The 25,476-nt window shown below is 41.6% G+C and overlaps 1 protein-coding gene and 1 long non-coding RNA gene across 3 annotated transcripts; one reads left to right on the plus strand and one right to left on the minus strand.

The window, feature by feature from the left end:
* Positions 1-8,797: 8,797 nt before the first annotated feature.
* Positions 8,798-22,611, plus strand: LOC124015128. 2 transcript variants are annotated; one of them, XM_046330087.1, is made up of 4 exons: positions 8,895-9,186; positions 16,548-16,629; positions 16,803-16,907; positions 18,130-22,611. In XM_046330087.1, exons 3-4 carry the CDS (start codon positions 16,814-16,816, stop codon positions 21,849-21,851), a joined length of 3,816 nt encoding a protein of 1,271 aa, XP_046186043.1. In that variant the 5' UTR covers positions 8,895-9,186; positions 16,548-16,629; positions 16,803-16,813; the 3' UTR covers positions 21,852-22,611. The 2 variants fall into 2 exon arrangements, 1 of the variants encoding a protein (XP_046186043.1); XR_006835102.1 differs by lacking the exons at positions 16,548-16,629; positions 16,803-16,907; positions 18,130-22,611 and adding an exon at positions 11,482-12,029 and having other exon boundaries at positions 8,798-9,186.
* LOC124015366 lies at positions 11,430-13,923 on the minus strand. The gene is made up of 3 exons (XR_006835140.1): positions 13,710-13,923; positions 13,209-13,265; positions 11,430-12,064 (listed from the first exon to the last, which is right to left on the minus strand). It is a non-coding gene; the product is annotated as an uncharacterized LOC124015366 (long non-coding RNA).
* Positions 22,612-25,476: the final 2,865 nt, after the last annotated feature.

A 25,476-nucleotide genomic window follows, 5' to 3' on the forward strand; every position in this document is an offset into this window, starting at 1 on the left:
TTGATTAGGGGAATAGGAACAGCTGGGAGCAGGAACGGAACGATAGAGAGAAGAGAGAGAGAGAGGGAGAGAGAAAAAAGGGAACGAACCTAAAAAGACCAGCAGGGGGAAAACGAACAGAAGGAAAAGCAAAATGACAAGACAATATAAGACAAAACATGACAAAATGTGTAGTTCTGAACAAGGCAGTTATACCCACTGTTCCTAGGCTACCATTGTCAATAAGAATTTGTTCTTAACTGGCTTGCCACGTTAAATAAAGGCAAAATAAACATTATTGAGGTACAAGTCTTTTTCCCCTGGGATCTATTTATCCAACCACCTCCTGTAGCTCCCTTCAGTAACCACGAGCACAACCGTTCCTTGATTTTAACTGGCGGCTTTATTCTGTAGTTTTAGTCAGAATTATCACCTTCCGTGAGAACTATAAAGTAAATGAAAAATACAGTTAAGCACACTCTTACAACCTTATCTTACGAGTGACTTATTAGCTTGGTATAACTCTGAAGTGCTTACATACATAACAGTTTAACCGGCGTTATAACAGGTTCAGATTAACACATGAATAAAGGAACAAATACCTCATTGGCTGCTTATTACAGAAGGGAGGAAATCAAACTTCACACTTATTATTCCTGGCATGAATTCACACTTCATCCTAACATACTCTTCAACGTTTATGAACTACTCCCGATGACATGAAAACTTAGCTAACGCAGCGCAGGATTGCCTTCCCTCCAAAGGTGTGTTGCTACAATAACGATCCCCGTTACAACAGTATTAGCTACGTAGTTCCGCTTGTATTATCATTTCCCCCACAGCGGACACATAAACAATTCAAACAAAAGACAACGAGATATCCTGTAAGTCTAACTGTCAGTTACACTCCCACCAATCACCGGTGATTTCTGTGAAAGAGGTCTGCAGGTTTCTTGATCGGCTTCCAGGAGGGTGACTGTCTTATGGATGGGCCTCTCCAGATAGGTGGGTTTGGTGATGCATTTACCTCCCTCATCTAGGGTTGAGTCGCTGATCAGTAACTTGAATCTTCTCACCCGGCCATCCTGTCCCGGGTACACTTCTGTAACCTTTGCCAATTTCCACTGGTTGCGTGGTGCAGTATCATCTTGCAAAATGACAATGTCATTAATCCTTGTGTTTCTTCTGTCCTGTCTGACTCCATTTCCGTCTGTGTTGGAGGTTTAATTGTTCTGAGGTATGAGCACTCTCCATAACCTGAGGTACTAGCGTCGGAGAAGTGATGGAGCTCATAACTCTGCACCTCCTTGAAACTTGATGGCAAGTAGCTTCGTTGGATCCTTACTTCAGACAAGTTTTGTAGACCTTGGAGCCAGAATTCCCACTGGGAACTTAGGTCATCTCTAAGGGGGTCATCCCAGTCGATTTTGTCACGACACATCCGCTGCAAGATCTGCTTCCCCACCAGGACAAAGGGTGCCACAAACCCAAGCAGATCATATACAGAGGCTACTGTAGACAACACTCCTCTTCTTGTGAGTGGGCGTTCCTTGACAACTACTCTAAACTGGAACTCGTCTGATGCGACACACCACAGTACACCAAGCGCTCTCTCCATGTGTGGTTCACCCAGAGCCATATCCAGGTCTTTGGCACCCTTGGCACGTTCTTCCTTGGGAATTGTGGCTATAACTTCCTTGCTGTTAGAGATAAACTTGTGCAACCGAAGTTTGCCGATGCTGCAAAGCTCTCTTGCTTCTTTCCCCAGCTGGGCCGCTTCAGCTTCAGACGATACGCTCGTCAACCCATCATCAACATAAAAGTTCCTTTCTATGAACTGGATAGACTTCTCGCTGAAGCTTCCTCGTCCTTCGGCAGCAAGATGTTTGAGACCATAGTTGGCGCAACCAGGAGATGAAGCTGCGCCGAACAAGTGGACCATCATACGATACGCTGAGGGTTGAGACTCTAGATCTCCGTTCTCCCACCAAAGGAACCGTAGATAATCTTGGTCTTCTGCTTTCACATGAAACTGGTGGAACATGCACTCTACGTCACACATGATTGCAACTGGACCCTTACGAAAACGACAAAGGACGCCCAGCAATGTGTTTGTCACCTCTGGACCGGTAAGATGATCATTCAAGGACGTCTCTCGAAACTTAGCTGAGCAGTCAAAGACGACTCGTATCTTCCCAGGCTTTTGTGGGTGATAAACTCCATGGTGCGGGATGTACCATGCTGGATGCTTGTTAATTTCCTCTTTAGAGACCTTCTCAGCATCTCCACAAGCTATAGTCTCTTCCATGAATGCTGTGTAGTCCTTGTAGTACTGCTTGTCTCTCCTTAGCCTCCTTTCCAGGCACTTGAGTCGGTGAACTGCACATGTTTTATTGTTCGGCAGATTGGGTCTTTCTTCCTTAAACGGCAGCGGCATCTCATAATGTCCATTGTCCTTGCGTCTGATGCCCTCTTTCATTTTCTTCAGGAACCGGATATCCTCTTGAGATATGAGGTCCTCTTCTGCAGCTCTCTCGTTGAAGTCAGATTCAAGCGTCTTGATAATGTCCAGTGTTGTGATTACCTCTCTTACATGTGTTCTACAAACATGGTGTACTTGATTTGTGAGGTTGGAAGAAGATTGAAGGCTTGGCATCACCTGTCTAACGATAACCCGATGACTCACTCCAATAGGGTCGCCATAGTCGATACATGGATTTCCATAGCCGACTATGCTCCAGCCAAGATCTGTTCTCTGAGCAAAAGGCTGATTTCCCTTACCAGACACAATTTCTCTTGGAAGGAGAGCCTGGGAGCAGTTGTAGCCAATTAAGAGACCGACATCACAGCTCTGTTGAGGAGCAATCTCCTCTGCAATGTGTTCAAGATGACACCATGCTCTTGCAGTCTCTGGAGTAGGAATATGATCTCTGTTTGCAGGAATAAACTCTCTCGAGTTGGTCGTTGGCAGAGGGATTTTCTTCTCCAAGTAAAACCCTCTAACCTGCAAACCAGACAGCTTCTGGCAGGGCACAGTGGTATTTCTTGAAGCCATTGTAGAGAGTTTCAGTTGGACTGGCTCCTTCCTTGTATTGAGAGCCTTTGTTGTCTCTTCAAGGATAAAAGTGGTGTCACTCTGGGTGTCAAGAAGTGCATACACAAGAACTTCACGATCTGGCTCACTTGTGGTTGACACCCATACTGGAATGATTGTGGAGGTGTGAGTGTTAATGTCCCTTACGACTCTGTTAGATATGGCCTCACTTGACGCTCTTGTCCCCTTATCTCGTGGGGGCTCTGTCTTCCTATCCCTTAACCTTTCTTTACTACGATCTTCGTGCAGGCAGGATGGATGCCTCCTCTGACACGTGTCGCAGGTGTTCCTGTTATCACAATCTTTCGATCGATGCCCAGGCCTTAAACAGCCAAAGCACAATTTATTCTCTTGAACAAACTTCTGTCGCTCTGCGGCGGGCTTATCCATGAACTTCCAGCATTTGTGGAGACTGTGACCTGACTTCTCACAGAAGACACAACTAGTAACAGTATCTTTCTCATCAGAGTTAGTTGCTAATACCCTTGCTCTGGGGTTTTGAATCCTTGGCGTCTTAAGTTTCCCATCTTCACGTGGTTTCAAAGCATGAAGGGATGTTACAGGATTGCAAGCAATCTTGGCTTCTCTCGTGAGAAACTTCACAAACTGACTGAAGCTAGGAAAGATCTCCGTTTCTTCTAAGATGTCTGTGACCTTTCTATTCCATCTTGAAGTTAGCCAATCTGGAAGTTTAGCGAGGATCTTTTGGTTTTCATTACAGTCATTAAGCACCTCCAGGCCCTTATTCTGAGACATAGCAGCTTCACAGCTGCGAAGAAAGTCTACAAGGTCTCTAAGTTCAAGACTGTCCTTGGATCCTATCGTAGGCCATGCATTGAGCTTATCTCTGAAAGACTTGGCGATGAAGAATTTGTTTCCGTACCTTTCTTCAAGAATGGTCCAAGCAGCATGGTAGGCTGATTCTGTTCCTAACATAAAGTAACTTTCGATGGCTTTCTTGGCAGGCCCACCGACATATTTTCTTAAGTAATATATCTTCTCAGTTGTTGGTATGTTCTTCCTGTCTATTAGAGTCTGAAAAGAGACCTTCCAGTCAGTGTACGAGAGAGGCTCTCCATTGAATGTTACTGGTTCTGGTATGGGGAGGCGGCTTTCACTGATTGATTCCGCTAGTAACCTGAACATGGTCTTGGTGCCATCTTCTTGCTGTGTGCTTGTCACAACATGTTGTGGTGAGAGACTGTGAAATGAGCCACTTCTGTGCGTGACTTCTTTCACAGATTTGCAGTTAGAGAGTAGTTCTCTCTTCTCGTCCTCTGAGTTTTCATCTTGCTCATACACTTGCATTCGCGCCTTGGCAGCATTTAGTTTCTTGAGCACTTCTAGGCGCTCTAACTCTCTACGCTTGTCTTCTAGTGTCCTTCGTCTGGCAGCATTTTCTACCTCTAACTTGACTCGCAGCCTAGCTTCTTCTAAGCTGCGTTTCACAGCCTCAGCTTCTTGCTCCGCTGTCCTCTTCTTATCTTCATCTTCGAGTCGCTGAAGCTCTTCTAGTTGGCGTTCTTGCTTAACCATTACTTCTAAAGCTGCTTGATTAGCAGCAACTTCCGCCGCAGCCTCTTGTCTCTTGACAGATGACACGCTTGAGCGTCTGGAGTTGACCTTTGAGTTGCTTTGAGACTGGGAGGAAGCACTTGAGGGCTGATAGTTGAGACTTGACTTATGTGAGAGTTCAGACATGCACAAGGAATTGCTGTCCTTCCAGTGCAACTCTATCTGGTTACTTTGACCTTCTTCCCTGCCTTTTAAATGACACCTTACAGTCTTGATAATAGACATTGTAACTGCTTCACAAGTATCAACTCTGCGTAGTATATCGTTGTCGGGAATGTCGATTTGACGCAAATTTACGTAGACAAGGTTTAGCTCTGTAGAGGTATGGCTAATCTTGTTTAAGAGGTCTTCTAGTAGGTCTTCAGAGCAACAGCCTGTCAGTGACAGTTTTGCTTCCTTTACCAGAGCCTTCCACTTCTCATAGCTGACCCTGAAACGATGTTCGAGCTGTCTCCACCTTTCGTCGCGCAGTTCTCTGCCCTTTTCAGTTAACCTGCGGACCCTCTCACCTTTTCGTGGCTCTTGTTGTGCTATCTCATTAGCAGCCTCTGTATCATCATTCACTGGCCGAAGTGACTCCACACCAGTCTGGGCCTCTTCCTGCTGTTCTGTTTGTTCTGATGAAGGCTCAAAGTTTGCGAGGTGTTGCTGCAGCTGCTCAACTTGACCCACCCCATCTCTATCACCTTTAGTGAAACTACCTCTTTCTGACATTCTAAATCAAGTCAAATCAATTCTAGCTAAGGTTTGGATAAGTGAGTAGGTAATTTATACTCTAATTCACTGTAATTTAAAACTCAGTACGTGGTATAAACATGTATAATGCTTGTAACAAAGGCTTGAACAAACACCTTACCAAACAATTACACTATTAACTTATATGTGAATATATAATTAATAGGTGTACGCTGACCCTTAATCTGAACCTGTTATAACGCCGGTTAAACTGTTATGTATGTAGCTCCCTTCAGTAACCACGAGCACAACCGTTCCTTGATTTTAACTGGTGGCTTTATTCTGTAGTTTTAGTCAGAATTATCACCTTCCGTGAGAACTATAAAGTAAATGAAAAATACAGTTAAGCACACTCTTACAACCTTATCTTACGAGTGATTTATTAGCTTGGTATAACTCTGAAGTGCTTACATACATAACAGTTTAACCGGCGTTATAACAGGTTCAGATTAACACATGAATAAAGGAACAAATACCTCATTGGCTGCTTATTACAGAAGGGAGGAAATCAAACTTCACACTTATTATTCCTGGCATGAATTCACACTTCATCCTAACATACTCTTCAACGTTTATGAACTACTCCCGATGACATGAAAACTTAGCTAACGCAGCGCAGGATTGCCTTCCCTCCAAAGGTGTGTTGCTACAATAACGATCCCCGTTACAACAGTATTAGCTACGTAGTTCCGCTTGTATTATCATTTCCCCCGCACAGCGGACACATAAACAATTCAAACAAAAGACAACGAGATATCCTGTAAGTCTAACTGTCAGTTACACCTCCCATCATTAAACAAACTTCCCCATTGCCATCTCTTGGTCCTCTGTCCATGTGCCCTTTTGGTGGGCCTTAACATGCACTACTATATAATCCCCAGATTTTAGTATACCTGCTATTTTTTTCCCCATGTGGCCCTAGTAATTCCTCTATTTATCCCCTACAATGGAATATCTTCAAATACTACTTCCTGTGCATATTTAGAATCCGTCACTATTTCCTGTACATCTTTGTCACGCCCTGACCTTAGAGATCCTTTTTATGTCTCTATTTTGGTCTGTTCAGGGCGTGAGTTGGGGTGGGTATTCTATTTCCTGTACATCTTTGTTTCACGCCCTGACCTTAGAGATCCTTTTTATGTCTCTATTTTGGTCTGGTCAGGGCGTGAGTTGGGGTGGGTATTCTATTTCCTGTACATCTTTGTTTCACGCCCTGACCTTAGAGATCCTTTTTATGTCTCTATTTTGGTTTGTTCAGGGCGTGAGTTGGGGTGGGTATTCTATTTCCTGTACATCTTTGTCACGCCCTGACCTTAGAGATCCTTTTTATGTCTCTATTTTGGTTTGGTCAGGGCGTGAGTCGGGGTGGGTATTCTATTTTCTGTGTTGTGTATTTCTATGTGTTTGGCCGGGTGTGGTTCTCAATCAGAGGCAGCTGTCTATCGATGTCTCTGACTGAGAACCATACTTAGGCATCCCTTTTTTTTCCACCTGTGTTTGTGGGAAGTTGACTTTGTTTAGAGCACAAAGCCTTTGAGCTTCACGGTTTGGTTTTGTAGTGTTTATTGTTTTTTGTTCGGCGTCATTTTAATTTAATAAAGAAAATGTACGCTCACCACGCTGCACCTCGGTCCTCTCCTTTCAACAGCGGTGACAGTCTTGTTGCTTCTAACAGGGCTTCTACTTCTACTACTTGTGCTGAGCCTATAGCTCTGCTAATGTCTCCACTATTTCCTTTAATTATGTAACCCCATCCAGCGCTTATCTTATTTGCATCAGTACAGTGCATTTGGAAAGTATTCAGACCCCTTGACTTTTTCCACATTTTGTTACCTTACAGCCTTATTCTAAAATGTATTTTTTTTTAATGTACCTAATATACACACAATACCCCATAATGACAAAGCAAAAAGTTTTATATATTTATTTAAAAACAGAAATACCTTATTTACGTAAGAAATTCAGACCTTTTGCTATGAGACTCGAAATTGAGCTCAGGTTTACCCTGTTTCCATTTATCATCTTTGGGATGTTTCTACAACTTCATTGGTTTTATTTAATTTAATCCATTTTAGAATAATGCTGTAACATAACAAAATGTGGAAAAAGTCAAGGGGTCTGAATACTTTCTGAATGCACTGTGTGTAATGAGACATATTTATTCTCTTTAGAGTGGTTTATTGATATTTTAGAGGTGATAAGTTGGACAAATCGGGTGAAAACAGCAGAAAACGTACTTCTCTTCAGGACATGAAGCCATTTCTTCAAAAGTTGTGGGTCCTTGGGTAGGCCGATGTTAGCTTCCAATTGTTGTTGGAGCCAATTCATACAGCCTGGCGCTATTCAGTTTGTGTTTGAGTTACTCATTGTCATCACCTAACATCACGCTCTTCAATTCACTCTCCGCGCGACAACTCAATACTACAGACAATTAGCTGATTCCTGCCAATGACTCCCTGGCGTCAGTTGTTACTATGGCAATTAAAATCGGTGCTGACCATATCTTAAATAAACCTTTTTGACGATCAAAATACTAAATATAGAGATGTTTTTATGTTAAATATATGTTTAAGATTAGTGGATTGAATACATCTATTATACTTACTGCCTAAAGTGTTTCCATTCCCCTTTAAGTGATGCTCTGTTTCTGGTATTTTTCATGATTTTAGAATTTGATGATGTAGGACCTATTGGAATTTATTTCCCAACTGAAGGCCTAAATCCATTATTCACACTTTGCCAATGATTAAATTGTTATTTTGTACCTATATGAATGTCAATCAACTTACTCTGCTGTAAGGACAATGTAATAAAGTTTATATTCACCTTCACCCATCAGTGCATGGGCATTGTACTGGAGTTGTACTGTACTCAAAGTAGCATACAAAGCAGAAATACAATTAATCAGATCAACTCAATGACCACCAGTAGGCTACTGTAGCAGTCTGTATCCACTAGAGCCGTGGTTCCTACCCAGGGGTACCAGGACGTCTGGGGGTACTTGGCCTTTCCCCAGGGGGTACCTGAGAAGACTCATGAGACCATAGGCTGACTGTTAAACTACACATGAGGGAGTACTTCAAGAGTAGAGGATAAACTCTGTCTCCAATGTTACCACAGAAGCTGACCTTTACTCATTATATGATTTACAAGAAGAGTGTAGGTGTGGGGTGGTCACGTGTTTTACAATAAAAAGAGATTTGGTCAAAGACAGTACAGTATGAAGATAAGCAAAAACTGCTTCTCTCCAACAGAAATCCCGACTACACTTGTAGGGGATGTCATGTTGACGTTGGCTAGTGACGCTCAGACGTAGAAGCAAGTCATCGGTCTAACGGTCGTCTGCGCATGTACAGCCCGTCAAATCAAAAGGCAGTCTTTCGATATAAACTTGTTTTTGACGAAAATTAAAACGTGTCACTTTATCACTTTCACGAGGTTGGCGTAATAACATGTTCAACTACTTAAGAAATTGACTCGAATCTTTGTTGAGCCTTTTGATTTCGGGAAAATTCATAACTAAGGAAGACATTTCACACTCATTAACTTCTCAAGCCTCAAACCCCGGCCTCTTCTGTTTAGTCTATTTCACAAGTGTTCCTGGAAATCTTGCGATGTTGCGCCTCTGGGTTTAGAAACTCTGTGATTTGGTCTATAGAAGAGAGTGTCAGACGCCAGTCTACATCTGGGTAGAGATTAATCTCATACTTGCTGGTGTATGTTGAATCCTTGGCTTCTATTTTGAACATCTACGTGTGATTTTATTCTGTTTGACATCCATCGGCAAGCTTCGTTGATTTAAGGTAGGGTACTACCTTTAATATCATATTTCAACGTTAGGCTTAAATGGTTGCTTAGCAAAACCTTTACGGGAAATCATTAAATTGTTGGTAGTTGGTGAAACTGGCACGTCCGTTTGGGATATTACAACGACGAAGAAATTACTTTAAACGTTGTTGTTTTTTTCAATCGGACATCATTGCAACAAAAAAAAAACACTGCCGGATGCTACTCTGTTTTCTTTTATCGCTGCGTTGTTTCACCAAATGTAGATTCTAGCTTGAATTGATCTTTGAGAAATGATCAACAAATTGTGCCTTTCTCCACTTATTGTGGTATACAACTGAGCGATGGGGCCAGGGGAATGTAATCCCTGTCAAATTGACAGTGCTCTAGATGCCAAGACCGACATAATAGTTTTAACCATGCTTTTAATCTATACATTGATTCTTTACATTTACAAACAATGGAGTAAAATCATCGTTTATGTGGGGTTCTAATGGGGTAATGTGATTGTACTAAGCTCATAACGTATTTAAGTTATATTCTTCAAAAATGTATGGTTATTCTGTGTCAATTTAAATGTCCTAAAATGTATGTACAAATCCCAGACTGTAGCTTTTCAAACAAACTGATTCGCACTCAAAGTTGTCGCGTAACGCTTACTTCATTTTCGATGTTTGTATTATTCTCACTGCATCGGGGATAACGTACACAGACGTTTCAGCTAAACAGCCTTCAGTGTAGGTACAACTTTATTTGAATTCAAAACAGCGTTTGTAAAGAACAACAGATGAGCAGCAGGTGGTTCTATTCAGGGTTGACTCATCAGTGATGTATTTTCTGCTCTACCTGTATACAAATTAGTTACAAAGAAACAGAATTATAGGGTTTGGGAGCAGGAATGAAGGGCAACTCAAATCAATCGCACCAGGTGTCCGCTCACCTAAATACACCGTATCAATTCACACAGGACATCAGGCAAAGCCGTTCATAAATATTTGGGGCGAACTCATAAACGATAAGGTCTGATATGGACGGTGTTCTTGTTTAACAGTCTAAATGTGGCGTATATGAAATAGGTGAAGTCTAATGCTTCGTTTACACCATGTGGAGATACAGAATTTAATGTATATATCCACATGGCTTCTCTTTGTAGTAATTTGTTGTCATGGTCACCACATATACGTGGATGAACTTTTTTGATCCCGACGCAACGCAATTCATTAATATAATGATTGTGTTCTATAAAGTGTCTCAACTGGCAAGGTGATATTTTGACTTCTAATAGTGGATTTATGTTCTCCAATACGTACTTTCAAGACGCGGGATGTTCTGCCACTATACATCTTATTACAATAACACTTACATACAGCACCAGTCAAAAGTTTGGACAAACCTACTAATTCTAGTGTTTTTCTTTATTTGTACTATTTTCTACATTGTAGAATAATAGTGAAGAGATCAACACTATGAAATAACACATATGGAATAATGCACTGAGGTAACCATTTAAAAAACAACAAATCTAAATAAATTTTATATTTGAGTTTCTTCAAAGTAGCTACAGTTTCTTCTGTTTTTGTTGATTTATTAATTAACTGGCTTCTGTTCAAGCCTTTAACTTGTTTTGGAGCTTTATCAAGCCAAATATCTGGGTGTCCTCTAACGCAAAAAACGCTCAAGGAGAGAATTTGATTGTCTATCATATTATTCCTGTCTGTGTACTGTATCCCTGATGGAGTGAAAATAATCTGTATATAATAATTTACTGAAGCCTAGCTAGTTTGAGTGTACTGAATTACTCTTGAGATTTAGAAGCACTTGAACGCAATCATGTTGAATTTACACATTCACCAACTTGGAAAGAGACTCAGTGGAAGACAGCATGACTACTACTTTACACACCCAGCACCATTTCACTTGAACGGACAGATGAGAAAATATCTATATTTTTTCACGAACAATATATTTTACATTTTTGTTCAACTTTATTTAACTAGGCTAGTCCATTAAGAACACATTTACAAATGTTTATTTACAGTGTTTGTAGATTATAAACAGAGGCGGTTGTTATATTGTCTCAAGGTATTAAAGAAACAAAGTTAGCCTTGTTTGACCATCCTGCTAAGTGGATCACAAATACCTTAATAGCTTCTACTGAGTCTAAGAACCCACGTTTATCAAAACAAAATGTAGTCGAAGCTGGAACACTTTCTTCAGGAAACAGTACCAAATATACAGTACAAAAAATACTGTTTCGAGAGCAAAAGCATTCACTGTCTGTTTTTTGGTTATTTTCATATCTAATCTCTAAGTCGGAGACCTACAAGATCAACAAGAGAATGGGTGGAGATGCATCAAAAGAGCGAGCGGATCAGGCAGAGAAAGACCGCGATCAAGCAAGAACTGATAAACAGAAAGCGGAGGAGGACAAACAGAACATGGAGAAGGAAAAACAGAACATGGAGAAGGAAAAACAGAAAGCAGAGAAGGAAAGGAAAAAGACAGAAGAGGATAACAGGCAGCTCCTAGCTGAGAAAGTGAGAATGGAAACAGAACAAAAGATGGAAGAAAAACGAAGACAGGAGCTTGAGAACCAAAGACAAACATTAATAAAACACAATAGACAGCGAGAGAAAGATGAAAGGACAAGAATTCAGCTGGAAAATGCAAAAGGAAATCAGAAAACTGTATGAAATGTATCCACATACTAAGAGACAAAGGCATAAACGGTTAAATGATCCACATAATGAATTATTGGACAAGGAACACAATCATTGTATACCTTTAATATCCACAAAAACAATGCCTGTCAATATCTGAGAATCCTCTGTAGCTTTGCAATAAATAGATTCTATTGATGCCTTGTTGTCCCATCTCTTCTCTGACACGTCACACCTGACACAGAAAAATGCAAACAGTTTATTCAGGATTTATTACATTCAGTATTTACATTCAACTCCCTTATAGGCCGGCATTCAATGCAAGGCATGTTTTCTATAAACATGTATCCATACCCAGTATGTTAGCCAGTGGTGTCATTAGGTCTGGTTTTCCAGGGCTTCAGCCCTGAATGTTAGTGGTCCAGCCCCGACCATTTTGATGGTATTTCTAACATTCCAGTCTGATATGAGTTTCCATAACCACACATCAGTTGTGCTATGCACATTTGAGTGACTAAAATAAACTATCCAATATTCTTTGCTAGGCAGTAGCAGGAACTGCAAGAAGGCCCTGATGTGACTCAGTGTCTGCTGTGATTGGTCGAGATATAACAACACAGTGGACCGCTCCTGCCCCTTGACCCCACCCCTACAGCACCGGTTAGATGTCAATCCCATCACTCAGTAAAACACCTCAGCATAACACAACAAATATGGATATTCAGAATTTCTTCCAAAAAGGCACAAAATAAAATAGCAGGTTGAGTAGTGAATGAGGAACAGTCAGAAAAGTCAGTGCAGCAGCAGAGTTAGCTGCAGGGTTGTTGGCAGCTAACTAGTCTCCATCAGCATAAGGGTAGGCTAATGCTAATAAGTGAGCGTTAAGTTTCAGAATCCTAAAGGTGTTGGTTGTGAGTCTGAGTTATTTAACAGTATATTTAGTGAATGGGCAAACTAAGGATGTTGATAGAAGTCATGATATTAGTAAAAGTCGTTTTTTTCCAGCAAGTGTATTTGATGGGTTTCGTTTCTGTAGCTAGCTGAGACTGAAGACATGAGCAACTGTTTTTTTGACAGAAGCACATATCCTCTGACAGCGACACAGCGCCCCTTGTGGACGGAAGCTGAAATTTGGTACAACATAATTAACCCTTTTTAAAATGATCAATGTTGAGGTGGTAGAACTGATGAAATGAAATTAATCACAGGTGTTATAACCTATATCATTCTACATGTAAACATGCTTGGCTCGTGTTATTTCCATATAGGCTATGTAACTGTTTGTAAAGAACTGCCCATTATTAAATTGGTGAAATAATTTCATTGTGCTTTTATTTTTACTCTTTTTTTTCCATTTAGCTACTTATTTAGTCACTTACTTTTTCTATTGTTGTTGCACTGCAGAGAGGTGAACCTGCAGGAAGGGGGAGGGCAGCCTGAAAGAGGGGGGAAAAGATGGCCAGTTTTGTGGTTATATTGTACAGGGAACAAAACATTAAATACACAGGCCTTTAAATAGTGTCCTCAAATGTTATGCAATGGTAGAACTGACGAGGTCTGTTAACTCATTCCATTCCAAAAGTCCATTTTTCTTTGGCTCAAGTCTCTTAATATTCATAAAGCCTAGGGGGCTAATTGTAGCTTCTTATCTGTCGTGTTTGGAGTTGTGTTGCGCTGTTATGTGAACATTTTAAAACGTTTCTTTACAGTTGAGTTGCCCTGGTTGTGTCAGTATACTAGGATACTAGGACAGGGCTGTAACGGTACAGGTATACCTAACAAACCGTTCGGCACGGGGACCTTGGTTTGGTCCGCACTGTGAACCTGAATGAATACAAAATATATTAAAATTAAATATTACAACACTAGGCTATGCTTACACTGTGTTGTATGCCATTGTCCCGTGAGTAAAGCTGAAAAAAACATTGTACATTATTCGCGATGGACAGAGTTGTGGATAAAACATTAATAGTATGTTCTCCACTGCTCAACGAGAATCGCCAAAAAGATGGAATTCAAATTATGTAATAAAAAATGTATGGTACAACAACCAAGAGTCAAAAGGTAGGCTGCTATTTAATCATCTGAACGGTGTTATTTGTAACTGTAGGACAGGAAGAAAGCACATGCAGTGTAGCTAGCTATCTACAGCTGGCAGCACATAAGTAATCATCCATTCGGAGTGCAGCTGCACACGGCCAAGATTGTAATGTCTGTGGTAAATTTGGGCTGACTTTGGATATCCCTATGGGGCTAGTTAGGGACCATAGGTAAATTATACAGTACATGGTAACATATGTTAAAATTCCAATAGCTCCAAATGTCAATGACTTAACCTCAAACCAATTGTATAAATGCCTTTGCAAATATTGAAAGCGTTAATGAGAACTAAAAGGTGTGCAACATGAAAATATTGTCTCCTTTACATTGTGTAATTTATTGACGATCCCTAACTAACCCCGGAGATGGGCTATTCAAAGTCAGGTTGCACACCAGCCAGCTGAAGCTAATTGGTGAACTAATTTTGCTAACTAATCCCACCTGCGAACACACACACACACACGAGACACCCACATGGAACCACACTCTGAAACTAACTCACAGTTGAATTCAGTCATGGCCGCTAGCATTTCTTAATGAACCAAATCTAAAAGGAGACCAAATCAGGAAGGGCAGTCGCCTTTTAAATCTATCTGATGGCATGTTGTACCTCTTCCTTGCTACCTTTCAGAGCCAAGGAGGACTGATGAGAACAGCAGGCCAGTGGAGCACTTAGAACAGCAGGCCAGTGGAGCACTTAGAACAGCAGGCCAGTGGAGCACTTAGAACAGCAGGCCAGTGGAGCACTTAGAACAGCAGCAACCAGTGGAGCGCTTAGAACAGCAGGCCAGTGGAGCACTTAGAACAGCAGCAACCAGTGGAGCACTTAGAACAGCAGGCCAGTGGAGCACTTAGAACAGCAGGCCAGTGGAGCACTTAGAACAGCAGCAACCAGTGGAGCACTTAGAACAGCAGGCCAGTGGAGCACTTAGAACAGCAGGCCAGTGGAGCACTTAGAACAGCAGCAACCAGTGGAGCACTTAGAACAGCAGGCCAGTGGAGCACTTAGAACAGCAGGCCAGTGGAGCACTTAGAACAGCAGCAACCAGTGGAGCACTTAGAACAGCAGCAACCAGTGGAGCACTTAGAACAGCAGGCCAGTGGAGCACTTAGAACAGCAGCAACCAGTGGAGCACTTAGAACAGCAGCAACCAGTGGAGCACTTAGAACAGCAGGCCAGTGGAGCACTTAGAACAGCAGGCCAGTGGAGCACTTAGAACAGCAGCAACCAGTGGAGCACGTAGAACAGCAGGCCAGTGGAGCACTTAGAACAGCAGGCCAGTGGAGCACTTAGAACAGCAGCAACCAGTGGAGCACTTAGAACAGCAGGCCAGTGGAGCACTTAGAACAGCAGCAACCAGTGGAGCACTTAGAACAGCAGGCCAGTGGAGCACTTAGAACAGCAGCAACCAGTGGAGCACTTAGAACAGCAGGCCAGTGGAGCACTTAGAACAGCAGCAACCAGTGGAGCACTTAGAACAGCAGGCCAGTGGAGCACTTAGAACAGCAGCAACCAGTGGAGCACTTAGAACAGCAACACAACAATAGGATATGATGCAGAGACACCAGAAGAGGAAAGACAATGGATATGATGAACCAGGCCAGTGGAGCACTTAGAACAGCAGGACAGTGGAGCACTTAGAACAGCAGCAGCTAGGGGCAAATGGTAGGGAAGAGGAGGATTTAGGTGAGCTAGACACAGACCCAAAACAAAGACACTTAAGAACCTACCTCAATAGTATCCCCTGTAACAAACAAGAACCTGGCCATTCTGGATATTGACAAAAACTAACAAACAAGAAAGACAGCAACCCAGCAGACAAGACACAGAGATAGATGGCAACAGAAGAGTAGATGAGGCACAAAACACAAGAGACAGCAACACAACAATAGGATATGATGGAGAGACCCCAGAAGAGGAAAGACAAAGACACTGTAACAAACAAGAACCTGAGACCGCAACACAACAATAGGATATGATGCAGAGACACCAGAAGAGGAAAGACAAAGACACTGTAACAAACAAGAACCTGAGACAGCAACACAACAATAGGATATGATGCAGAGACACCAGAAGAGGAAAGACAAAGACACTGTAACAAACAAGAACCTGAGACAGCAACTCAACAATAGGATATGATGCAGAGACAAAAATTCCATTTTTTGGGGGGAGCTGAGCACCCAATATCTTCAAATTCTAGAAACTCCCAATGATGTTAGCATGGCTTATAGTTGCATAAATGATGACAATGATATACGGTTTTATTTCTCCATTGTTTACAAACAAGAAAGTAAACCATATATAGCTTCAAAATACTTTTAAAAAACTATCCTGTGAATATCATCTAGAGCGCTGACTGACAGCCCTTCCGGAGGGTTTACCAGCCTCATCCAAAAGCTAAGCTGAATGCAAAGAACAGAGGTGTGGCTGCCGTTTTGCTGAAGAACGATTACAGAGTGAAAACTTTTCTAATCACAATTGTAACATGTCTCCTATTTTTATTTTATTTTTACCCATGGTGCATTACTTCGGTCAAATCTTTATGTGGATTGTTTTAATTAAGACTGTATTATGTCTGTCAGTCATCAACATATACAGTGTCTTTGTGTTTCTGCAGTTCAAGGGTTTTATCCAAAGAAATAAGAGCTCCAGAGACCTCTTCCTGTTCAGAAAGAACAACAAGACTGGTGGACAAAGATGTGAGTGACTCAAATGTTTCCATAACATACTGTATATCAGTGATTTTTACACACGCTGCATTGCCTGGGCAATGAGCAAAAAAAACAAGTAATTTTGTTAACAGCCAAATGATCTGTTGAAAGGTTCTAATACCGGGGCTGCTGAAGTGACCCCAGGTCTGATATGTTTTCAGAACACTGAGTCATGTCTGACTCGGAGACCATCGAGCTAGCCGCTCTGGGCCGACCCTTCCAGCTGGGGATGCTGTATGACTGTCGTAGAGATGTCCTCATCCCAGGTACAGGAAACTATTCCTCTTTGGTTTGGAGGTAATCAATATGCATCATCTTAAATTCATTGACAGTGTTTCCACCATTGAGTTGGATAGAGGGCACACTGTTTCAGCACGGGGAACACCATTGAGGGCTTTCACCATTTTAAAGTAGTTTCTATGGATTAAGGAAGAATCAACAGGAGGGGTCAGCCAATGAAATGCACTTCTGAACAGACATTCCATTACTGCAGATGTCAGTAAAACACCAACCTTGGTATTATACCTGTTCAGACTATACTGTAACACTCCACACAGTAGGTGGTGGTCTGCACCTTTACAGTTTATTTACTAACTGATAATACATTCATAGAAGTTGAAGACATTGGGGACATAATTGTGAACAGAAGCAACCATTTACATTTAAACAGTTTCTCCAGCTCAAAATACGTCTCAGCTAATTAAAATTGTTGATTTACTTGCATGTGACAGAACGCTAAATTGTTGCTGGTCCCATCAGATAACATGGCATATGCTAGCCCTATGCTAACCTCACCAGGTGGCACTAATTATATTCTGTCTGAGCCCACCTTGGGACCCAGATTTAATTCCTTATTTTAACCCAAAGGAAGTCTCTCCCAGTTGAGTACTTCAAATGGTGAAAGTCCTGAATGGAGCTGCCCATGCTAAAACAGGCTTTTGGGCACTTAAGTCCTCTATGATACTGTCACAGAAGCGGTCATTGCAGAGAGAGAGATGATCTTTCTGGTGCAGCTCTATGGTTACCACAGAGTAAGAAAAGCTAGAGGATGCACTTGGGACAAAAGGGTGATGTCATGCAGGTTGTTTTTGAAGTGTTCCTATAGTAGTAATGCTGTCAATGACAAAGATGGCACTTTCTTAATGATTGTATGTGGCACCATTTGTCCCTGTAGGGGAACGTTCTAGATAGAACTCTTTCTGGTTCCAAATAGCAACTTTTATTTGGAGCAAAGGTTCTATTTGACCTGAAAGAAGCTCCAGATAGAACCCCTTTCCAGACTGGTTCACATGGTGCTACAGAGCATTCTTTACTTCTGAGGGTGTCGGTTTTCTAACTGTGGGTTAACACCTAGAATATTTACTCTGAGTTAAATATTTACCCTAAATTAGTTATTTGAATAAAACCATGTTTACATATAGAAATATTTACACGTTGGAGTATAATTTTCTAAATAAATGTTCTTTGGTCATTCTCTTTAAACTGCAGGTATCACTCTCTGGGATTCTGAGATGCTTCAGAAACACATCAATGTCCGTCCACAACCGAACACCGACTTCAAAATCATTACTTCAGACTCAAGTGAAGCCAAGTCAGAAGCTTTGAATGTGTCTGCATCTCTTGAGGCCAGTTTTCTTGGTGGCTTAGTCAGTGTGAAGGGTTCTGCTGAATTCCTACATGACAAAAAGACCTCAAAGCGTCAGTCTAGGGTTTCTCTGCAGTACCGTGCCACCACTCACTTCGAGCAGTTGACCATGGACCACCTGGGGCCAGGAAATGTGAAATACTCGAATGTCTTACAAGAGGGCTCTTCAACCCATGTGGTGACTGGCCTGCTCTACGGAGCGCAGGCCTTCTTCGTTTTTGACCAAGAGGTTTCCTCAGGAGAGAACCACCAGGACATCAAGGGAAACCTGCAGGCCACAATAAAAAAGATCCCTCTCATATCAATAGAAGGGCAGGGAAATGTGAAGATGAGTGAGGAAGAGAAGAAAAAGGCCAATAAATTCAACTGCACCTTCCATGGTGATTTTGCACTAGAAAACAACCCTGTCACCTTTGAAGATGCCGTCAAGGTGTATGCCGGCCTGCCACGTCTGCTAGGGGAGAACGGAGAACATGCTGTGCCCATGACCGTTTGGCTCTATCCTCTCAAGAACCTGGACTCTGCAGCTGCCCAGCTAGTCAGGCAGATCAGTGTTAGCCTGGTGCGTCGTGCACAGCGAATCTTGGACGGACTGGACAATACTGATGTACAATGCCAGGACATGATGAAGGAAGACATGGCTATCAAGTTCCCTGAACTCAAAGCCAAGTTCAACAAGTTCAGGGACTTGTGCTCAGAGTACAAGCTGGTGTTCCAGAAAGGTCTCTGCAAGGTTCTTCCCAACATAAGAGGAGGAGGAATGGAGGAGGAAGAGCTGATAAAAATGCTCAACAGCAAAGAACGTTCTCCATTCCAGAATGACCTCATGATCACATACCTGGACGACAGAGAGAGAGAGATGAATGTTGTCAGCTCTTACCTTGACATAATGAAAGAGGTTCAAGTTGTGTACTCAAGCAGTGAATTGGATGGATTAGTGCTTGATGAAGCTAATGATTATGTAGTGTGTTTTGCATTTTCCTATTTGAAGGAGAAAGAAGAGTATGTGGTAGTCCTGGAGAACTACTTGCTGGAAGAATCTAAGAGTGATTTTTCACAGACACCTTACAACCCCAACGCAGTCGGGAAGACTGCAGCAGAAAAGTGGTTTCGCTCAGGGGAGGTAACGACCCTAACCAGACAAACCATAAATCTGTTCCTAGACTTCAAAGAGTCAAATGAAAGCAGAGAAAATCTTGCATTCTGCATTGCATCAATTCCAAACAAACTCCTCACCGCATCCTCCATCCATGTCTATGAAAGAGGGACACTTTTGAATCCACAGTTTGAGCTGCCATCAAAGCCAGGTGTTCCCACCATCAAGAGTCTGGAGCATGACTGTGTCCACTTGCAAGTCAACCCTCCCAACCTTGGTGTTACCTCTGTGGAGTCATACCAGGTTTTGTACCAGGCTGAGCAGGCTGACTCTGAGTGGACCGAGGTCAAATCTGATCCTACAACTAACCAGGTCACCATCAGTCGTTTGGACCCATACAAAAAGTACCGCTTTAGCTGCAAGGCGGTATGTAGACCTGGTGTGAGCCTCTCCAGTGACTGGACAGAATACGTCAGGACCCGCCCATGTAGCCCCCCTGGACCCCCCACCGAGAAGAGGATAGAATCAGGAAGTATCCGAGTGAACTGGGACATTCCTACCATAGTGGGAGATGATGTTGAAGTCATTGGTTATGTGGTTGAATACAGAAAGAGTGTAAAGACTATAAACAATCAGATGTGGCACACCATCAAAACCACCACTAGAGAGGGTACACTGGAAGGAGTAGAGGCTGACACTGCATACAGCATCAGAGTCTCTGCTAACTGTGGCGAAACAGGGAATAGTCTTCCCAGTCCTGAGACTGTGCTGACCACCCTTGGGGTCTCTGATACCCAACCGAAGACGAGCAAATCAACAGGAGCAAAAAGTGAGGAATTCCTAAAAATATCCCAGAAGGTGGAAAACGGCAACCCCTCAATCCACTGGCTGAATCTGGAACAGAAGTTCGGTGTAAAGGAAAGTTTTAACCAGTACACTTTTGGGAGGAAAGTTGAGCAAGGGAATAACAAGGTGATATTGCTTCTGGGGGCCACAGGTGCAGGAAAAACAACTCTGGTCAATGTCATGATAAACTACATCCTCGGGGTAAAGTGGGAAGACTATTATCGCTTTAAGCTCATCCATGAGGTGACCAACAGGTCACAGGCTGAGAGCCAGACTGTGGTTGTGACATCATATGAGCTCTACAACCAGCCAGGCTTTCAGATTCCTTATTCTCTGACCGTCATTGACACACCAGGGTTCGGAGACACCAGAGGAATTGCTCAAGATAAAATGCTCATCCAGATGATGAAGAATTTCTTGTGTCATCCTTTAGGGATTGATCACATTGATGCAGTCTGCTTTGTAGTGCAGGCATCACTTGTTCGTCTCAGTCACTCCCAGAGATACATCTTTGATTCCATCCTGTCCATCTTTGGAAAGGATGTTGCTGAGAACATCCTGATGCTTGTGACATTTGTTGATGGGAAGCACATACCGGTGCTAGAGGCCATCAAAGCTGCAAATCTGCCCTGTAAGAAAAACAAGAAGGGGCTACCAACCCATTTCAAATTCAACAGTTCAATTCTGTTCTTAAAGGAGACAGAGAGCAGCTCTGAAGAGGATGATTCTGATGATGATCATAAGGCCCAGTGTCCAGAGCAATGGAGGTCAACTTTCAAGGAGATGAAGAAATTTTTCCAAGAACTTGAAAGCATTGAGAGCAAAGATCTGACCCTGACAAAGAACGTTCTGAAAGAACGTGAGCTTCTGGAGAAGACCATGACACGCCTGACCCCTCAGATCACAGCAGGTCTGTCAAAGCTAAGTGAGATCAAAAGCTTCAAACAGTGTCTGGAGAACGAGGACGAGAACATGAAACAGAACAAAAACTTTGAGACCGAGGTAAATGTGCTGCAGGTGAAGAGAAGCAAATTATCCCAAGACTTTGCAACAAACTGCAAGGTGTGCAATTTTACATGTCACACCTGCTGTTTCCTTCCAATGGAGGATGACATCAACAGTTGTGCTGTGATGGATGATGATGGTAACTGTACCATATGTCCAGGAAAATGCTCTTCCACTGACCACGACAGGGAAAAAGTCTTGTTGACATATGAAACAAAGACTGAGAAAAAGACTATCCAAGAACTGAAGGACAACTTCATGAAGGCGTGGGGCAAATCTATGGAAACCAAGGAGATGCTGGATAAGCTTGAGGTTGAGTTTCATAAGATTGAGGACGCGCTGATGCATTTGATCAAGCAGTCTTCTGACTGTCTCAAGAGACTTAATGATGTTGCCCTGAAACCAAGCTCTCTCTCCACTATGGAGTACATTGAGATACTCATTCGCACAGAGGAGGACGAATGCAAGCCAGGCTTCGAGGATCGGATCGTAGGGTTGAAGAAAATGAAGGCAGAGTCTGAGATTCTGGATAAGATTGCAAAAGGAGAAGCTTTACTCCCAAATGAGAGATCATTCTTAAAGGATAAAGAGGATAGAGGGCAGGAGATTCCAACATAAGCCGGATGATGTTCTGATAACATTATCTGGAATCCAAATTGAGTCTCCATTTGAACATCAAACTGCCCAATATTGCAGCAACGTTTGTGTTTACTGGGAAGATCCAACTGATATCTGAGGTTCATTGGATTTGTATTAAAACTCTTAGCCTCTGTGGGAGAAATTATATACATGATTTTGGTAACACAAGAGAAAGATACACTTATGGGTTCATTCCCTGTTCTGGTAAAATGCATTTTCTATTGTATAGGGCAGGAAGCAGTTAAAGGCCATGGGGGTATGGGACACTAAAAATGCAGACACATAGACGCCTAGACCAGCTGGACAAAGATCAGAGGGATAGAAACAGGAGGGGGTCAGCCAAATGACCAACTGATGGATTACAGACATCAATCGCATCACAGGGGAGACACATAAGTCTGTTTGATCTTAGACAACCATATGAAGAGAAGGCGACCAAGGCAGCTGGACACACTAAAAACTAGAGATAAAAAAAGGCCACAGGAAAGGGGGATGTATATTATCTTTTGGTCAAAGCAAGGGTCTTGTCAACATTATAATCTGGCCGAAAGCAGATGTGGGCGTTACTGGGCTGAACAAGCAGGATTGGGATGTAACTGTATTTGCATTGGGGGATGAACTGATGATGTATGTGTGGGTATAAAATGAAGAGTGAAAGAGCTCTGGAAAGGTGTGTGTTCCGCGGACCGCTCAGGCTTATGATACTGGTGTATTAAAAGTCTATATTGATTTTCACAAAGTTCTTGGTTGTGTCATATTTGAACCGATTTGCCACTACACCTCGTGTAAAGCCATATGTTAATTTGTCCACCCCAAGGTAACTGAACAAAAATTAGGGCCTAATTTAGATCTAGATTAAATCAGAGCTACATAGCAAATCATTGTTTTTGATTAGGCAATGTCAGAGGTGCAGGGCCGGCCTTCCATTTAGGCAAGATTGTGGTGGCAATTGGCTGCCGCCCTCCAGTGCCCCTGATCAGCTACAACACCGCCAGCAGCACCCCAGCCACCCGCTCATAGCGTTGCTGCAGTTTCCGCCTCCACCCCATTCCCGCTTCTCCCGAAGTGCAGTCCCACTATCCTTGGTAGCTATGTTGATGTGTGTTTTTATTTGGGATAATCCAATTGTAAAACATTAATAAAAAGGAATCTGCCAATTAAATTATTGTTTTGTATTTTGTGTGTGATGAATACGATTAGTGATTAAGGCAGTAGCCTAACCTAGCCTGTTAATGTTAGCTAGCTACTACTAGTGGAAATAATTTTAGCTAAAAGTAAGCTATAGTAAGCTATATTAAACTATTTGTTACCATGTCTAACATAGAGCCTTATAGTGTGATCAGTATAACATAGAGCCTTATAGTGTGATCAGTATAACATAGAGCCTTATAGTGTGATCAGTATAACATAGAGCCTTATAGTGTGATTAGTATAACATAGAGCCTTATAGTGTGATCAGTATAACATAGAGCCTTATAGTGTGATCAGTATAACATAGAGCCTTATAGTGTGATCAGTATAACATAAAGCCTTATAGTGTGATCAGTAGAGCCTTATAGTGTGATCAGTAGAACATAGAGCCTTATAGTGTGATCAGTAGAGCCTTATTGTGTGATAAATATCATATAGAGCCTTATAGTGTGATCAGTATAACATAGAGCCTTATAGTGTGATTAGTATAACATAGAGCCTTATAGTGTGATCAGTATAACATAAAGCCTTATAGTGTGATCAGTAGAGCCTTATAGTGTGATCAGTATAACATAGAGCCTTATAGTGTGATCAGTAGAACATAGAGCCTTATAGTGTGATCAGTAGAGCCTTATAGTGTGATCAGTATAACATAGAGCCTTATAAATATAGAGCCTTATAGTGTGATCAGTAGAACATAGAGCCTTATAGTGTGATCAGTAGAGCCTTATTGTGTGATCAATATCATATAGAGCCTTATAGTGTGATCAGTAGAACATAGAGCCTTATATTGTGATCAGTAGAGCCTTATAGAGTGATCAGTAGAACATAGAGCCTTATAGAGTGATCAGTATAACATAAAGCCTTATAGTGTGATCAGTAGAGCCTTATAGTGTGATCAGTATAACATAGAGCCTTATAGTGTGATCAGTAGAACATAGAGCCTTATAGTGTGATCAGTAGAGCCTTATTGTGTGATCAATATCATATAGAGCCTATAGTGTGATCAGTAGAACATAGAGCCATATAGAGTGATCAGTATAACATAAAGCCTTATAGTGTGATCAGTAGAGCCTTATAGTGTGATCAGTATAACATAGAGCCTTATAGTGTGATCAGTAGAACATAGAGCCTGATAGTGTGATCAGTAGAGCCTTATAGAGTGATCAGTAGAACATAGAGCCTTATAGTGTGATCAGTATAACATAGAGCCTTATAGTGTGATCAGTATAACATAGAGCCTTATAGTGTGATTAGTATAACATAGAGCCTTATAGTGTGATCAGTATAACATAAAGCCTTATAGTGTGTTCAGTAGAGCCTTACAGTGTGATCAGTATAACATAGAGCCTTATAGTTTGATCAGTAGAACATAGAGCCTTATAGTGTGATCAGTAGAACATAGAGCATTATAGCGTGATCAGTAGAGCCTTATTGTGTGATCAATATCATATAGAGCCTTATAGTGTGATCAGTATAACATAAAGCCTTATAGTGTGATCAGTATAACATAGAGCCTTATAGTGTGATTAGTATAACATAGAGCCTTATAGTGTGATCAGTAGAGTATAGTGATCAGTAGAACATAGAGCCTTATAGTGTGATCAGTATGACATAAAGCCTTATAGTGTGATCAGTATAACATAAAGCCTTATGATCAGTATAACATAGAGCCTTATAGTGTGAACATAGAGCCTTATAGAGTGATCAGTATAACATAGAGCCTTATAGTGTATTCAGTATAACATAGAGCCTTATAGTGTGATCAGTAGAGCCTTATAGAGTGATCAGTATAACATAGAGCCTTATAGTGTGATCAGTATAACATAGAGCCTTATAGTGTGATCAGTATAACATAGAGCCTTATAGTGTGATTAGTATAACATAGAGCCTTATAGTGTGATCAGTATAACATAAAGCCTTATAGTGTGATCAGTAGAGCCTTATAGTGTGATCAGTATAACATAGAGCCTTATAGTGTGATCAGTAGAACATAGAGCCTTATAGAGTGATCAGTATAACATAGAGCCTTATAGTGTGATCAGTAGAGCCTTATTGTGTGATCAATATCATATAGAGCCTTATAGTGTGATCAGTATAACATAGAGCCTTATAGTGTGATCAGTAGAGCCTTATTGAGTGATCAGTATAACATATCTTATATGATCAGTATAACATAGAGCCTTATAGTGTGATCAGTATAACATAGAGCCTTATAGTGTGATCAGTATAACATAGAGCCTTATAGTGTGATCAGTATAACATAGAGCCTTATAGTGTGATCAGTATAACTTATAGTGTGATTAGTATAACATAGAGCCTTATAGTGTGATCAGTATAACATAGAGCCTTATAGAGTGATCAGTATAACATAGAGCCTTATAGTGTGATCAGTATAACATAGAGCCTTATA

This window comes from Oncorhynchus gorbuscha, linkage group LG02 (genome assembly GCF_021184085.1).
Source record: "Oncorhynchus gorbuscha isolate QuinsamMale2020 ecotype Even-year linkage group LG02, OgorEven_v1.0, whole genome shotgun sequence".
NCBI lineage: Eukaryota > Metazoa > Chordata > Actinopteri > Salmoniformes > Salmonidae > Oncorhynchus > Oncorhynchus gorbuscha.

Bases quoted from the DNA above. Each gene is read 5' to 3' on its own strand.
- LOC124015128 (XM_046330087.1), top strand. From the start codon at position 16,814: ATGTCTGACTCGGAGACCATCGAGCTAGCCGCTCTGGGCCGACCCTTC. The intron at 16,908-18,129 runs GTACAGGAAACT...TTTAAACTGCAG, and splicing joins TAGAGATGTCCTCATCCCAG to GTATCACTCTCTGGGATTCT.